At 38.4% G+C, this 18070-nt stretch overlaps 1 protein-coding gene across 1 annotated transcript; it reads left to right on the top strand.

Annotated features, from left to right (window-relative positions):
• Positions 1-7: 7 nt before the first annotated feature.
• si:ch73-40i7.2 (uncharacterized) lies at positions 8-17764 on the top strand. The gene is made up of 16 exons (XM_035908205.2): positions 8-131; positions 5894-6536; positions 7278-7380; positions 7848-7903; positions 8058-8095; positions 8394-8428; positions 8918-9017; positions 9134-9296; positions 11581-11728; positions 11852-11868; positions 12229-12289; positions 12492-12534; positions 12685-12847; positions 14504-14537; positions 16450-16487; positions 16607-17764. The coding sequence occupies exons 1-16, from the start codon at positions 129-131 to the stop codon at positions 16630-16632; spliced, it is 1671 nt and encodes a 556-aa protein (XP_035764098.1). The 5' UTR covers positions 8-128; the 3' UTR covers positions 16633-17764.
• Positions 17765-18070: the final 306 nt, after the last annotated feature.

Here is an 18070-nt window from a genome sequence, read left to right as displayed (position 1 = left end):
CCTCATTCGCAGTAAGCTCAGTGTGGTTGTGCGTGCAGCAGCACACACAGCTACATCGGCCTGGATACTGGTGTTACTACTAGACATGGAACGTTTTGACCACTAATAAACTATCACTGAAGGAAAAGATGGTAAGGCATTCTTATTTATTCTTTTTTTGAATGTACCAATGATGGACTAATTAGGAAGTCCTCCACTGAAGCTTACACAATCCTCTTCAGGCGCTGTGTGTTTAACTCTGACCATTTCCTCCTGACCACCAAGAGGTTTATGAATAACTAGACTTTTGTAGAAGGAACCTCAGCAGGTATTATTGTAACACTACAGGTCTAACCTCAGTTTCTATGTATCCTCCACTTAGAACATATGTACTTTTATAACTGAACCATCTTTAAAACATTCAAATTTTGTAACACAATATCCACAAAACATGACAAGTACAGTTTGGCACAGTTTTTCTAAAAAGTGTTTATTGGATCAGTTTCACAGGGAAAAAAAGGGGAAGTTGAAGAGAAAAAAAAAGAAATGTTCATGGTCAAGCGGATGAAAGCAAGTTTTATTACAAGGCTGTTGCTGGTTAATGATTCACACTAAACTTTATGGCTACCTATTTTTGAATGTATCCAAATGTTAAGCACCCTAAGGCTTTTTGTTAGACAAAAAAAAAGAGTCATAGTCATAGGTTATGAACTCTTTTAGGAAAGGATTTTATTCTTCCATCACTTTTCTTGTTTCTTTTTTACTCATCAGCAGGGCGTATTAACCCTGGCCACTCTGATTTTACAGGTTAGTATAATTCTTGGGCTTCATGGGTGACTGAAAAGCTGAACTGGGGATAAAATAAATCAAGACGTTTTACTTATGAATGGTGTGGCCCTAAAACTGGACATCATTGCAGACAATTGGTAATTATTTGAAAAAAAAAAAACTTGGTTTTAACACTGACCATAAGAATGAAATTTGCAGTCGTATATGTATTTTTAACTGTCTTGTTTGTTACAGTAGAGTTACAGTAGTACTGTTTTCTCATTAGGACCTGAGTGCAGCACACCTGCACATGCAGTCTGTGGTTTTTAAAATAATCTAGTTAACTGTGTCAGCCTGTGTTTGCTCTGCAGCAGGCGCGCGCTGACTGAAAGTGTGCGAGCATGTGAGTGTTTTTTTTTTCTTTTGTGGTTTGGAGGGAACGTTTTTTGTCTGCTTCCTTTGTTCCCTGTAACAAAGGCGATGCTGCCGCTCCGAACTGCGAACGGAGCTTGCAGCTTATTGGTGCAGGAGTGACAGCAGCATGCGTTTCTATGGTAACCGGGTGCAGGATGCTAGCTGAGGTATGGAGGTGTGTGGTTGCGAGCACTTCCTGCTCTTCGGCTACTTTTTGACTTTGCACAGCTCACAGCCTGAACGAGTGACACTGAGCGATGGTGTGATTCGTTTATTGTTTTTATTTTGTCAACAGCTGAGATATTCATTCCTCATGTTTCACAGCTTCCGTTTCGATTGTATCTCCCTCACGGTTCTTTTGATGCTGTGAGCATTTTGAAAGGCTCACAGCATCTCTCTCTGGGAAATAAGATTTAAATCTCAATGTGACTTTTCACCTGAATAAATAAAGGATGATAATAATAATAATAATCTCTAAAACGTTTCTCTCTCTATTTCCGCTTCTACCACCCAGCACTACGCAACCTCTCTTGATTTACTTCATAAGGATTCATTTAAAAACCCCAATGTCTACAAAATATTTTAAATATAAGCTTCACAGAGATGCTAATTATTATCTGTTGTTTCATCCATACGAAACATTTTTTAAGAATAACATGACTAAACATAAAAATGCCTATAATGTATAAAAACCTTGAGGTTATAGGGGAAAAATAATATATTTATTTTAATTTTCTCATTTGTTTACTTAGAAATATTAATTAAATAATTAATATTAGTTTGCAATTCTGTCCATTTTCATTTTCAGCCATTTCGAAATATTCAAATGCAGTGGATGGCTAGTTAAAACTGCCGGTATGATAGCAACCAGCTAGCAGCAGTGCGTTGTGGTTCACAGAGCGATCAGACGGGAAATGACCTCTGAAAAGCTGATTAAGCGTTGGGAGATCCGTGCTCAGTCACCAGCAAAGCAAAGCAAAACACCCTGTCGTGCACAGATGAAGCGCATGCCAGTAACTTCTAGAAACTCGTGCACCAGGGTCACAGGTGCAAACCTCTCTGTCATCAAGGTGCTTTCCTGCAAGTCATATGATTGTTTTTGTGAGCTCTGGTTTGGTCTGGCAAGCCCTTGGAAAACGTGCCAGTACCTTCCTCCTCTGTCCCTTGGCTTAAGCCTTTTTGCACCCCTACTTGGCTCATAAACATCTTACACAAAAGGTGAGCAACAACATGTCACATGTTGAAGACTGTCTGCCTTGGTGTGAGTTTTCTGTTCACATAGAAAGAGACAACAGTAAGTACAACGTATATCCCAAAGTGCTTTACAGAGGTATCAATAAAAACGAACTTGTGCAAGGTTAACATGAACACACATGTGAGGAATGTTTCAATGGCTCTTCGGTGGCATGTGTGGCATAATGGTGCAACGCATAAAAAAGCGGCTCCACCTTAAACAGTTCTGTAAAAAAAAATGAGTAAATAAATAAATAACTCTTTGGACAGTTGTAACCAAGATGAACTTGTACCAGAATGATGAGAAAAGTATGAAGACAGGGAGAAACAGATAATGATCCGAAGCATTATGTGTCAAACAGAACCATACTCTCTGCTCAGCTTCAGCCAAATGCTGCAGAAGCAATCAGAAAGCACCTCACTGTGAAAATAGATAATGACCCGAACCAAGCAACAAGAGTTTCTTGAGGCCAATTAAAGAATATTCTTCAATGGCCGAGTAAGTCACATGATCTCCACCGAATAGTGCATGCTTTTCTATTATTGAATACAAAACTGAAAGCAGAGAGACCCTCAAACAAGCAGCAGCTAAAGGCAGGTGCAGTAAAGGACTAGTAGAGCAACTCAAAGGAAAAAACAGCATTTGGTGAGTTGTTCTTTCATGCAAGGATTCAAAGGAGTATTTTTTTTATATATGTTTAAATTGATATTAGTTCACTAAAATGTGAAGGCTGTGCATAAAAGTGACTGTCAGTCTCAAACAGCTCATGCTAAATTTGTGTTCAGTCATCAGTTCAGTAACATCTTTGCTCTTTGATTTATAATCCACTGCAGTGGTGTACAGAAGCTACAACTACAATAAAATGTGTCTTCGTCCCAAATGTCACGGTGAGCGCCGTCCTCCTAGTTCTCAGTCTGGTCCCTTCCTCACTCATCATGCTGACTTTTAAAATACAAAGACAAAATGAAAGCCTCGGCTAACAGCTTCAAGATGGGGCATTAATCAGTGAGTAACGTTGCAGTGATCAGGCTATGAGCAATTTACTTTTTAATTTTGCTTTTCTTATTGTTGTCAGAGCGATTAACAACATTCGTTTAACGAATAGTTTACACAGCACACGTTTAACTTGCATAAGTTCCCTCAGATCTGCAGAACAGACAACTCTGTTCTGCAGATCTTGAGGTACAGTTTCCAAGAAGAAGTAAGCAGCTCCCTTCGTGACTGCCTTTTTCAGTGCAGGTGTCACGCATGACATCACATCCCGTGTTTGTAACACTAAATGTCTGATTAATGCTTGATAGTACATCAGTGAGATCTACTCACACTCACAAGATCTACTAAAAATGATTGAAAAACAACTTTGGAGAAAGATATTCTGAAGTTTACGGGGGGTTTTCTCACTCAGTGGAAGCCCTCACTGGAGTCGTCTTGGCTTTACTTTTAGGGAGCAGTGAGGTCATCCACCTTTATAAACAGTCTACTTCCAGCTTGCTAGAGAACGTGTGAAATACTCTAAACTGAACTGAATGAAGTGATGCAGCAGAGTAATTTATGATTTCCAACTCTTCCTTTTAAAAATGGACATTCACCAGCACACATAAATAAACGTTTACATTGATACATCCCCAGCAGGTTATATGAGGTCATGTGGCCCGCTGCATGTGGAGCAAACGAGGCTGAGAAGTAAAGCTTTTGGAGTAACGGTGGACTCGCTCCCATTGAACTCCCACTAAAAACTTTGTTGTTGTGAAGCACTTTGTAATATTTATCTTCAGTCATCTTAAGTCATAATTTCATTTGTACTTACTTACTTAGAATAGTTGCAAGATGTGCAGGTTAGGTCTCAATACATCACCATTAAAATGACTTTAACTAGTAATGTGTTTGAGGAAGTGTTGATCCAAAAAAATCTGCTCTGATTATGCTGCCATGATTGTCATAATAGGTTATTTTTGCAGCACTGCAGGGAAACAAACAGATTACAAATATGGACAAAACAAAGCGCTGGTATCGGACTTGGTTTTGGCACTGATAACTTTATTTTAAAATGCACAGTTGCAAATTGGTCCACAGTTTTGATGTGAACCAGTCCTATCCTATCTTCAGTCATCCGCAAAACCACTTGGTATCAACCAAAGCCAGAGGTTTAATGTGTGAAAGATTACGGAAAATATTGCAAATGAAAACTTTTAGCAGTCGTTTAAAACACATCACAGATTCAGTCGACCTGATTCCAAAGTTTAAGCTTTGATACCTTAAAAATGGATTTCAAAAAACAAAAAGTCCTGATCAAAGAAACAGACCGAACGAGGTCTCAGCAGGATTTATACGTGATGAACGACATTTTAAAACGACCTCTAGTTCATGCAGGGAAGCAAGAATATGGGTGATGTGGCGTTTGGCTGCTGCATCTAAACCAACCAGAGGACTTAGAAACACGCATGAACAGTGAGTTCAAATAATCGAGATGGGTGAAAATAAAAGTTCCAACTTGTTAAATGACAGCAGAGGTTTGATTTGTGCTTCTTAGATGAAATAAATTAAACTGGGTGAGCTCGGAGATGACGTTCAAAATTTAAATTCTTGTCAAAGATTTCAAGGAGGTGATTTGAGGTCGCTAAACACGGCCAAACACAACAAGTTCAGCTGTGATGGTAAAACTGAGGATTATTAATGGTGAAGCACTGAGGCACTACTGTTTATCTTCAATATAGCTGAAGTACGAATTAATGAGCCTGTTAAGATGACCCGAGGGTAAGAAGTAAAACAGCTGGTCCCAGGGTTGAGCCCTCAGTGCATAACATTATGTTTCATTAGAACAGAGGTGTCGAACTCCAGGCCTCAAGGGCCGGTGTCCTGCAGGTTTTAGATCTCACCCTGGGTCAACACACCTGAAACAAATGATTAGTTCATTACCAGGCCTCTGGAGAACTTCAAAACATGTCGAGGAGGTAATTTAGCCATTTAAATCAGCTGTGTTGGATCAAGGACACATCAAAAACCTGCAGGACACCGGCCCTCGAGGCCTGGAGTTTGACACCTGTGCATTAGAAGATGCTTTCATTTAGTATTTCTCAGGAGTGACAAGATTTTTGCTTTCACCCTGTGTTTACTTTCACCAAAAATCTCAGCAAACAGGACTTTAGCTCACATGCTTTTTAAAAATGCATTTGTGCTGATCTACTTTTTTTTTAATTATTATTCTTGACTAACATCTAATAATAATTACTTCTCACATCATTTGGTTCTTTGGTGTTCAGAGTTCACCAAGAAGTTTCAAGTGCTGCAAAGAGAGCTATCAGTTCTGTGAACATCAAAACAAACCAGGAAACAGTGTTGTTGCACGCTGCATTCTCACTTTGTAAAGATAGCGTAGGGGTTTGATGTGTGTGTGTTTGTGTGCGTGGGGGGCATGCCTTGCTCTGTGCTGCGCTGCTAACTTCCTGCTTTACAAGCAGAGCTGCTGCAGTTGAGATTCTGCTCTTATGTTGTTTTCAGGGGGACAGCGTTGATGTCAAGGCTCTGAGAGCCAAGTTCAACAGCAAATCCAGCACCTCGGATACCAGCAGCCGGGACAGCGGCTCGCCGAAATCTCCTCGACCTGGGTTTGGGAGAGCCATTCTTCCAGTGGCAGAGAGCGAGCTGACACAGAGACTTTCACCCACGATTCCTCCTCATCTGGCTGGCCCAGGCCCGGTGAGACTCCCGAGAATTGAGCCGATGGCGGCTTCAATCCCTCCCAGACCGGGTTCGTTCCCTCGTCCGCCTGCCTTTGCTGGACCCAGAGCCCCTATTCAGCCAACAGATGCTACCAAAGTCAAGCAGACGGGGGAGATGCTACAGAACATGATGCTGAGGCATCAGAGGCCCCCAGTCCCCCAGGTACCCCAGGTACCCCAGGTACCCCGACTAGGAGCTGGAAGCCCAGCTCCTGTTCCACCTCCCACCTCTACCCCTCTTCCAATCAGACAGCAGCCTCGACAGAGGAGCGCAGGGGAAGTGACCCCACTGAGGAGGCCTCTGCCCCCTGAAGGACCGATGCCCGTGAAACCTAAAAGACCTCCGACTGTCAACTTGGAGCCGTTTCGGAGGAACAGAAGAGGGCTTCCTCCTGCTCTTCCTGCCCCGAGGACGAGTGATGGTAAGTCTGTCTGGTTCAGGTGTTCAAGTCCCTTAATAAGGTACGCCACGATATTAAGTTAACACAGTAAGTGAGACCATCTTGACTTGTTTGTGTCTGCTGTACTGTGACAGTGGATGGTGTATAGTTTATCTCCTGACTGAACTCCCAGAATACAAATAATAAAATTAATGATGACTAACTTCCTTTGAGCTGCTCAGTTAAGTGGACCTGATGTTCTTCATGCTGCCTTCCTGTCACGCTGTCATGCCCTGTCACGGAGATGGACAGAAACATAACCGTGTCTTTAATTTTCTTGCTACGATGGCTCAAAATGTCAGAATTGTCCAAATCAAATCTAAAAGTGACAACAGCATTCTGCGGTGAGGTTCAGCTCCGAACGTAAATCAAGCATTAAGTCTGATTTATTGGTAAATAAATCAGACTCCTAAAAGGAGGAGAGCCTTTTAAAAAGAATCTGTTTTTAAATCTTGTAATGAGACAGATTCTGACACTGACAGTCCTCAGTGTGCTTTGTCAGTGACAAAAAATGTGCTAAAAACTTGATTTGTTCCACCACTTTAAAGGAAAAAGCAGAACACTCAAACAGAACACTCAAACAGAGCATCAAACATCGCGTGTGTAAAGCAGTAATTTCTGCTGTTCATGTGATTGCTTTTTGTGGGATTACACTTCTTTCATCCATTTCATTTTGTCGTAACGTCATTGTGCAAAGATTTTTTTCTCTGCTACTTTTTGTAGGCTCAGGAAGCAGAAGGATGTCTTTACCGGCAGTGGTCAGTCCTCCAAAACCTCCACAACGCTCTGACAAACCCAACAGACTGCAGCGGCAGATTGCCTCTGCGTAAGTATTTGGGTTAACACAACGATGATGTGAAGCCCTGCTATGTCTGGTTTTGAGCCTCTTATGTAAGAGGCCCAGTGCTGCTGAACTGATGCAAAGGAAACTGTGTGAAACTCTTAGTGTTTTAAACCAAGTATTATAGGACATCTTAGTTTCAGCTTTCAAATGACTTCATTTACATCTAGTGCGGGCAAGAGATGCTGAAGAATGACGAAGCAGAGGGTTTACCGCTGCTGCAGTCGTGACCAGAGATTAGAAAATATGTGCGAGGATTCGCTTGTTGCACAGCAACACTGTTTCTCAAAATGCATTTTGAACACACCTAAGTATACTTTTAAAGAAAAACCTTCTTGACCGGATGATGGCTTTAACAGTCAAATTAAGCTTTTTCCTACTGCGTGAATACAGATGTAACAAAGCACTTGCTGACCAGTGATCAGAGAAACCTGTCTGATTGTCGATTTCAGGGACCTGGACGAGGACGAACAGGATCCCTATGACGATATCGACATTGACAAAAATGGTGAAGACTTGTTTTGTTCTTGAAGCTTCTCTGACACACTACATTGTCTGAGCTATAGTCACTGCTTGGTATTTTTAACATTGTGTTTTCTATTAGAGAAAACGCCCTGTTTTCACATATCGGTTTATAATTTATATTTTGCGTTACTTTACAGAGAACTGCAGCGATCAAAGTTCACAGTGTGTTGATGGGGTGAGTAAAGAAAAGCCAAAATGAAAAATTTACCAGCGTCGAAGTGTCGCTTTGCAAGAACATAGTGCACATTTCCCTGAATCTGTTAATAGACTAGGTTTAAAACCCACATTGCACTCTTAGAAAATAATAAGGCACAAAAAATAAACAGCTCTGATCATTTTTTAAGCTTTGAAAATCTACAAAAAGGCATTCTTTTATCAGAAGTAATCAGAAGTGCCGCTTTTATCTAATAATCCCGTACAAGATGACTTGTCTTTGCTCTTTACGGGTACAAATAAAAGCTTTTCTCTTGCAGGATGATGACGACGAGGTGTATGAGATGATTGATGAGTAAGTATGAATGTTCTGCCTTCCCCATCAAACCACTGAGTCTCTATTTAATAGAAATGAGGCTGCAGCTGCATGAACAGAAAACAGTCTACAGTTTCTATTGTTTCTGTTGCTACTTCTGTTATTTTTGCACCTCATAAGTGATCTGTGGTGCAGTATTTAAGTTACAGTGCAACAAATGGTACCTTGGTACGATATCTACATCTTTATTTATCGTTTACTATAAAGAGTAAGTCACACTCATTTCCTGTGATTCAACATACAGAATTTCCTGTTAAAGCAAAACATTGTGACAGAATTCAGGCAACATCTGTCGAAATGTGGGAAGATTGGAGAACTTGAAAAACTTTTTGTGTAAAACGCTTATGTGTGAAACATTTATCTGCCCAGAAAATGAAAAATAAAGGCATCTAAATCAAAATCTGTGAAGGGGGAATTCGATTAACAGGTGGCTGGTCTTCGTTTGTTTATTTGATTCTTCTCTTATAGGGAGCAAGAGAAAGCCACCATGAAAGAAGTTAAGAAGAAACAGGAGAAGGACATGAAAGAGATTCAGAAAAAAATGAGTGAGCTCAAGAAGAACTTTCAGGTAAAGACACGGAGAGAGAAAAGATGACTTTTAAGTTAGCCTGAATGGTCAATGGTTAAGTTATCCTGCTCCGCCTCATCCCTTTGGTGTAAGCGTTATATCTTTCCCCCGTGCAGTTACAAGGAGAGATAGAGGTTATTCAAACCGCCAAAGTCCGGAAAGACTGGAATGGGGAAGGAAAACTGGACCTGAGCGTGCACCAGGGGGACAGCGTGGAGATCCTCCGTGTGACGGGTAACCCAGGAGGCAGATGGTTGGCACGCACTATGAATGGAAACTGTAAGTTTACATTTCAGTCAATCACATAAAGAAAGCCTTTGAATAACTTGACTTGTACCAAAATATCAAAAGAAAAAAGAAAACAAACAAAGTAGAGACTTCTGCATCAAAGTTTTCCATCTGAAACACTGGTTATTGTCGTCGGTGGTGATATTATCGTAGCTGTGGTTCAGGAGATGAAGCAGGGTGTCTACCAATTGGAAGGCTTTAATGGTTTGATCTCCGGCTCCTCCAGTCTGCATATCAAAGTATCCTGGTGCAAGATACTGTACTCTAATGAATCCACCAGAGTGTGTGTGTGAGAATAAGGCAATAATTAGGCTTAGAGTGAAGGACTGTATGAAGGTGTGTGTGGCTGGGTAAATGAGTTGCTTGGTGAGGACCTCTTGGCGTCGTATTTTAGCACAAGATCCCTCTTTCATGTCAGATTTCTTCAGTTTCTTGCTACTGATTTTTTTTTTCATTTGTTTATCAAAAAAGCAAAGTAATGCCAGTAACTGACAAATGAAAACTCAAATGCAGCTTTCACACTTTTTTCCCCAAAAGTCGTTAATTACGGTACTTCCTTCTGTAAGATATTTTTTTCTGTTCCTTACTTCCTCAAAGGGCTCTGGCAACAACTTTTCACTTTATTTATTTATTTTACTATGTCCTCAAAAATATAAAGTATCTCCATCTGAGCATTTGAGACCATAACGTCTCGTTGACTCCTCTGTCTAGCATGTCATAGCAAGACTAGAGGAAAAAGTATCACAAAGTTACAATGTAGACAAAATGCAGTTAGTGTGACAGAACTTTAGCACATTATTGTGTAAGCGTGCTTATGTAGCAGGAAAGTGATGCTGTTGCTCCCTCTGCATGGATTTATTTAACAATAGTTGAACTCTCATATGGAACTGAGAAACAACTGCTTCCTGTGTTAATGTTAGAAATGCAGACTCTGGATATAAATATACATTCACTGCTCACTTTCTTAGCTACCCCTTTGGATGTGCCTGTGATCTTAGAATATCTTTAATTCTTTGTGAAATTGAGCAGAAATTCAACACGACTCCTTGAAGATTTTGGTGCAGCTGATCCAGATTTGTAGCTGTGCATCCGTAATGTCTCCCATTCAGTCACATCCCAAAGGTGCTCTACTGGATTGACATCTACTGACTGTGGAGTCTATCTGAATACAATGAACTAATTGTCATATATTTGAGCCTTGTGACTTGTTCCTGCTGGAAAAACCAAAGAATACTCAGTTGGTACTCAAGATCCCAAACTGTGCCCCCACCACGAAGAGAAGCCTGAGCCATAGATACAATCGATCCATGCTTTCAAGGTGTTTATCCCAAATTCTGATTCTACTACCATAATATGGCAGCAGAGATCAGGACTCATCATCAGACCAGACTTTTATCCAATCTTCTGTTGTTCAGTTTTGGTGAGCTCGTGTTAATTGTGGCCACAGTTTCCTGTTCTTAGCTGACAGGATTGCCAAACAGTGTGGTCTTCTGCTACTGTTCCCCATGTGCTTCAAGGTTTAACACGTTGTGTTAGAAAGATGCTCTTCTGCATCCTCTGATTGTAATAAGTGGTTATTTCAGTGACTATTTTGTTTCTATCAGCTCAAAGCAGTCTGGCTATTCCCCTCTGACCTCAATAAGGCATTCTCACCCAGAGGACTGCCATTCACTGGATATTTTCTCTTTTTTGGACCACTATCTGGGAAAATCCTGGCACCAACAACCATGCCATGTTCAAAGTCACTTAGGATTCTGTGCTGTGGCTATTTAGCATAAATCGAGTTTTATTAAGTAATAAAATAAGTAATAATCATCTAATATACAGATGTCTGTGAAGGTTCTCAGTCATCCAGGTCATCGTAGTCAAAGGAGCTTGCAAAGAAAAGCGTCTGGACTTCTTTAAGTTGCTTGAAGACGTTTCACCTCTCATCCGAGAAGCTTCTTCAGTTCTAAGGTCAAATGGTGGGGAGTCCAAGATTTAAACCTAGTGGGAGTTTCCCCCCACAGAGGAACAAAAGGACCCCCTGATGATCCTCTAATCGCCTGAGCCAAAGTGTGAAACTGGGTGTGGGTCCCAATCAGCCAGGGTTTCGGGTGAGCTCATTGTGAAACCTGGCCCCACCTTATCATGCGAATTCCTGAGGTCAGGATCAGTAATATACAGATCAGATTCTGGGTATTGGATGATTATGCGTGGCTAATACGTATCGCATAATCATGAAATGTCACAATCAAGTCACAGTGCTTCATTTTGTTGTCGCACTTCTCTGCAGATGGATACATCAACAACTCGTGTGTGGATATTGACTATGAAGCAGTGAAGACCAAACACGGGTACAAAAAATCAAACTCACAAGCGTTACCTCCACCACCCCCGGACCCACCACAGATCTTTAATATGGACTCCAACAACAGAGACAGGTGCAGGATAAGAGATTGCTAATTCTGCTGCAGCTTCACATCTGTTCAGTTGAATTTCATTTTCAGTTTTACTCACGTCTCTTCCAACTAAACCCTTGTTTGTATGTTTCCTCTAATTTGCAGCCTGATTCAAGATGAGGGTAAGTGACTGCAGACCACAGTGAAGTGCAAATAACAATCTATACCAAGTTAAGATGATATAAAAATATAAAAGGATTTTTCTCTTGTATTTTTCTCTAGTGGAAAAAAATGTATAGGGATATATTTGGTGCCCAATTTGTCTTTTCTAGAACATTTCTATGAGCTACTTGGCAATCTTGCAGTATGCAAGTGATAGCTATGTACTTTTTAAAAATTTTAGTTTTAATGACAAATATTTGAAACAGTTTCTTTCATCAGATAATATTTCTTATTATTTCTTATTATGTAGCGTTTATTATTTACTATCAATTATTCCTTTTAGCATCTGTTTTATGGACGTTTTGTTTTTTGGTTCTCAGATGACTATGATGATGTCCAACCACTACCTGAAGATTTCCCACCTCCTCCACCTCAAATCAGGTATCAGTTAACCCCCAATTAATTTGAAGAAGATATTGATGACTAAGTATTTGTGAATTTTCATCGTAAAATGAACTTTTACTTGTGCAGATCTAGTCACTGGTGACATCAGATGGTGTTAAAGAAAAACAAAATTTAACAATGAGGAAATTGGTAATGAATTCATTTGTAATTAACTGTTATACCATATTATATTTTTCAGCATAGACCCCAAAGTGGAGAAGGATTTGAAAAAAAAATTTAAGGTAAACCTTTTTAAAAACTGTACATCAGATGATTTAGTTTAGTGCCATCTGCATAGCAATCAATTCAGATGTTTGTTTGTTTTTTTACTCATGCAATGGGAATCGCCCTTTTCATTTTTTTTAAATGCGACCACTGTGACTGTTTCCCAGTATGACGGACCACTCAGGGTGCTGCACACCATGTTAGTGGATCCCAACTCCATCATAAAGAAACCAGGAGCAAAAGATCTGCCTGTAACACAGGGAGAGATTGTGGATGTCATCCAGCTCACCAGCAGCAAGAAAGCTCTGTGTCGCAACAGGTTTGGGAAATGTATGTAAAACAATCAGCATCTCATTCACTTATGTTATTTTAACTTGTAGAATTTGCAGTTCGTTGGTTTTAGAAAACATGAAGTACTCTGGGATTTTGTTTGTTTGTCCTTTTTCAAATATATGATGTCATGAGCTTTTCTTACTGTTCTTTTCATATGTCGTTCATTACGGCCTCTGGAAAAAGACAAAATGTTCCTGTAAAAGATGTACGCATCTTCTAAACCTTTCGTAGAAGAGGCTTTATAATCAAAACATTTCAGCCATTTGTATGTTTATGTGTTTGAACATGGCCCAGATGTAGTCAATGGTGACTTATTACACATGACAATATTAAAAACAAAGATTAGACAAGAAACTGCTGTGAAGATTATAATAATAATAATAATAATAAGAGCATGCTGAAAAAAAAAAAAAACAGTGCAATCATATTCCCAAAAATATTAATTAACTAAATAAAAAATTACCCCAAATGAAAGCCAAATAAAACATTATTTCTAGTAATAATAAAAGGGGATGTCACACAGTTTTAGTTTATTTCTTTACTATTTATAATTATTATAAAATCTTCTCTCTCTACAGCACAGTATTTACTGAATATGTTGATCTGCTGCTGCTTGATGAAAAATCAGGCTATTGACATTTCTTCCTATATCCTTTCTTGTTGGTTAAACCTGACCCAAAAATTACCATAAAACTTAATATATTTCAATAAAACACAAATTTGTGCCACAGAAAGATAAAGCCAAGAGAACAACAAAGTTACAAGAATTTACTCCTTTATAAGCACTGATGTTTAATGAAAGTCTTTAAAACATAGTGTCACAGTCACAGCAAAGAGGGATCCAAATGCAGGATAGGCAGACAAAGTATATAAAAGATAACTGTTAATTAGACTGACGGTAGAAGTCTATGGACAAAAGAAGCAAAATTCACAGTAACACATAAAAACAGCAAACTCTTAAACAAACACATGAAGCACACAACAACAACAACAAAAGACACTGACAGTGACTGTAGGGAGACTAGTGATATATATGCACTAATGAGGTAATCAGGGAGAATGGAAACACTAGGGTAACATAACACAGCTGAAGCTAATCAAGGTAATGACAAAGAAAGAAAAATGAAATATAAGACACGGGAGACAAATGCCTACCAAAATAAAAGATGAAGCGTTATTACACAGAGACAAGGACTTGACAACATGACACAAGAAGATGAAGATTTGACAGGATACAAGAAGATACAGTACTAGTGAGGATGAACTAACATATGCCAATACATGAATGAACTCCACAGAGAACAATCTCTCTAACCTAAGTAAAGATGTACCGGTGGACTTGACCTTGATTGTGAGGTCAGGTCACTGGGATTTGAACTCGTCTGAGATTTTTAGTAGCTACACCTACGCTATAAATTTGAAACTCCTACGTCAGCTCGATCTCAAGCTATCACATTCACATCGCCTGCCAGCCCAGCAGGGCAACAACAATACCCATCGGCCTTTTAAGTCTTTATGGAGTAATAAAAACACAACACAGATCATTTTTGTGTAGTGATTGATAATTATCAGACAATAATTCAGAAAGTATTTCAATATTTCAAATGATGATAATAAATAGTGATAATTTCTGTGCTGTCTCCTATTTCACAGATGGTTATGTGTCCAGATCTCTTCTTCTTCCAATGTAAGTGAATCCTCCTGACTTCATATGTGACTGACTATATCAATGTTCTTCCTTAAAGTGTAAAGAAGTAATAAATCACGCTAAATGTGTGCTTTTTGAAGATTGTCAAAGATAAAGCTTAGTGTATGAAATGTATAATATAAGGGTCATTGCTGTACACATCTGTGTGTCCGAGTGCATGATACTGTTTAAAAAGATCTGTTGAAACGAATTTAATCCGATCATTGCATCTAGGAACTTATTATATAAATCCCGATCTTTTAAATTAAAACTAATGTAGTAGACAGTGTTAGAGGTTTAAATAACATTAATTTAATTTAATTGCATTTTTTTTTTTGCACTTTTTTCGTGACATATAGCGTTTGCCTCCTGAGTTTTGCAAATGTTTTCATTTTATACAGGCTGTTACTTGAACACCTATATTGAAGGACAAAAGAATTAGAAATTTTATAACTAAACATATTCCTAGTTTTACATTGGTTGCCCCCCTTACCTGGCAAGTATATTTGCATGTATACTAGATGTGTGAGGACACACGCTGTCTGTGTGCATGCGAAGCAATGTGTAAGCTAGGACTGTGACGTTTTTTCATTACGACATGCAGAACAGGAAGTAGAAGCCTTTTAAGTGGAATTCATATACACACAAATGTGCATAACTACCTAAACGTTTGATTTCTTCAACTATTTACTGATTTATATAATTATTAATGTATTGCTAAAAGTGCATTAAACTGTACCTAATAATACATTTTTTTATTTGAAAGCGCCTTTCAAAACACTCAAGGTCGCTGTACACTTAAAAGCAACATAAAAGCAAGAAGTTTACAGAATCTCCTTTCTTTATCTTTATATTATTCTGGGTCCTATTAATAGGTTGAGACAGATTCTTCAACATTAGGCAGTCGATCACAGTAACAAATAAGATTGATAATGGGGGAAATAATAATATCCTCTGGAAGGGGAAACCTCACTTAAAGTGTAGAGTGCCCGTCTAGATGAGCTGATGTTTCCCTTCCCACAGCTTCAGCAGCTTATTATCCACAGTAGACTTCAGGCATTGTCTTTTTGCCCCGACTCCAGCTCCTCTGAGCTTTCACCTTTCTTCTATTCTTCAGACTGTTTCTGTGTTTATGAAATAGGAGTACATACGAATGAGGATCATTTTATCACATTAAATCGTTTTGTTATCAAGCAAGAGCCAAGATGAAAAATCATAAATAACCATTAAAAAAATGTAACCAAAGTTATTACAGTTTTGTATTTTCTAACTTGTTTTTAACTTTATTTATTTATTTATTTATTTATTTATTTTAACTTGAAAAAAATTCAGTCTAGCTTCAGTTCATTTCAGGAGCCAGTTTGCTTGTTTCAGTTTAGTTTCAATTGCTTAAAATGTTTAGTTTTGCTTCAGTTTTTATTAGTTTCAGTGTTCGTTTTAATCCTTTATTTAGTGTTTCTGGAGAACAGAAGGAAGAGACAGGAAACCCAGTAAAACACAAAAATCCAATACACACAAACTGTCCATCAAATCCTCATCAGCCAAATGCTAATAATACATTTTACAAAATCGCTTTGTGTTTTTGTTTTATTTTAGCTTTATCTTTTTTCTGAAAGTCTAGTTTTTATTTTTATTTTCACATGTAGTCTTAGTGAAACTGTCTTTTACAAATCTTTTCTAAATATCCAAACCTTGTTTTTGTCTGGGCCTCAGAAGCATATATTATTATTGAAAATCTATTCATGTATTCATAAACTAACATTAAAACTAAAATTATCCACTCAGTTACACAAAATATGCACGTCACAGCAATGGCTCGTATATAACCATCTTTTCTGCTTTTAACTAGTTTAATTTAAACCTTGGTGATGAAGCTTATGGAATATCACAAGTTCCAAATATTCTTTTGCAGGGAACAAGACATTTATGATGACGTCGACTATGCAGATGGTAAGTTTCCGTTTTTATACTCTGCAATAAAATCCGGTCAGACTGAACTTTTGTCATTTGTAATTGAAGTGCAAGTATAAAGGCTCACTCTTGCATTTTCTTTCTCTGTTTTGTTTCAGATGTCTACGACAACGATTCTCTGTAAAATGATTATTAAAGCGTATCAAACTAAACATACAAGAGAGAAAAGGAAACAAACAAACCAAACATTTTTTAGCTTTATCGAACTATAACCAAAAACTGGATGCTAGAAAATCAAGTAAAGACAGAATCTGTCTGGATACCGATGCTTTATTTGATTGCACAAACTGCAGAAATGTGTTGAAAAGTCACAGGTTTGTAGAGTTTCTGTAGATTTGTTTGTGCTAAGCTGTATAAAAGTTCAAACTTAATTCAACTGTGTAATTATTCAAACTGACAAAATCAAACGATATATCAAACTTAAATATAAATATAATAATTTATAAGGACTTGGGGGTTTTTTTGTCCACAAAAGGTCACTCATAATAAGACTGTGTAAACAAAATTTCTGTAAACCTTCACTCACCTGCCACTTTATTACCTGCTCAACGGCTCATTAATGCAAATATTCAATCACATGGCAGCAGTTTAATGCATTTGGGCATTGAGACATGGTCAAGATGTGTATAACTGATCAAACTGAGCATCAGAATGGGGGAGAAAGGTGCTTTAAGAGACTTTCAAAGTAGCATCATTGTTGTTGGAGTTACTTGGGCTGGTCTGAGTATTTCAGAAACTGCTAACAGATAACTGCTGGGATTTTCCCATTGCAACCATCTCTAAGGTTTACAGAGAAGGATCCAAAATTGAGAAAATATCCAGTGAGCAGCTGGCAAAATGATTGTTTGGTCCAATGGGTGTTGTCTTCCACTGTGACATTCAGATGTTGGAGTAAACAACATGAAAGCATGGATCCACCTTCCTTGTATTAACACGTGATGTCACAAAGCTCACTCAACTCAAATGGCCTCCACAGTCACCAGATCTCAGTCCTGTTCATGGACTCACAGATTCACAACATGGATGTGCAGCCAACAAAATCTGCAGTGACACTTGAATCTCTGCCATAAAGAATTAAAGTGGTTTTAAAAACAAAATGTGGGCTGGAACCTTATATTAGTAATGTATAGCTAATAAAGTGGCTGGTGAGTGTAAGTGCACGCAGATTGTCGAGGGTCAACAAACTCATCAGTGTTTGTCAAAGTGCTTGTATAGAAAATAAATACACTATTACTGTTGATGTGTGTATTTTTCACCCTCTGAGATAATTTAAATAAAATAGTTTTTATCTGATGATTGATTGTTTTGTTTTGTTTGTTCCTTAATAAAAATAAAAACAGAGCTCAACTAGTGAAAATGTTTGATTATGTTTAGTCAAATGGGAGTTAAAGTCCTTTCCTGCTGTGGTAAAGTTGATTTTCTAGAAAGACTGAGAGGTTTGCCATCACTAAGGTGAGGACAGCTACACATTATCTGTCTCGGTAGGTTTACATCAAAGCTCAAATAACTCAGCAGTTCTATTCTATTCAATTTCATTTATACAGCTCCAAATCACAACAACA

This window comes from Neolamprologus brichardi, chromosome 15, assembly GCF_056152115.1.
Source record: "Neolamprologus brichardi isolate AB-2024 chromosome 15, ASM5615211v1, whole genome shotgun sequence".
NCBI classification, from domain to species: Eukaryota; Metazoa; Chordata; class Actinopteri; order Cichliformes; family Cichlidae; genus Neolamprologus; species Neolamprologus brichardi.
This window is presented reverse-complemented; position numbering and strand designations above follow the sequence as displayed.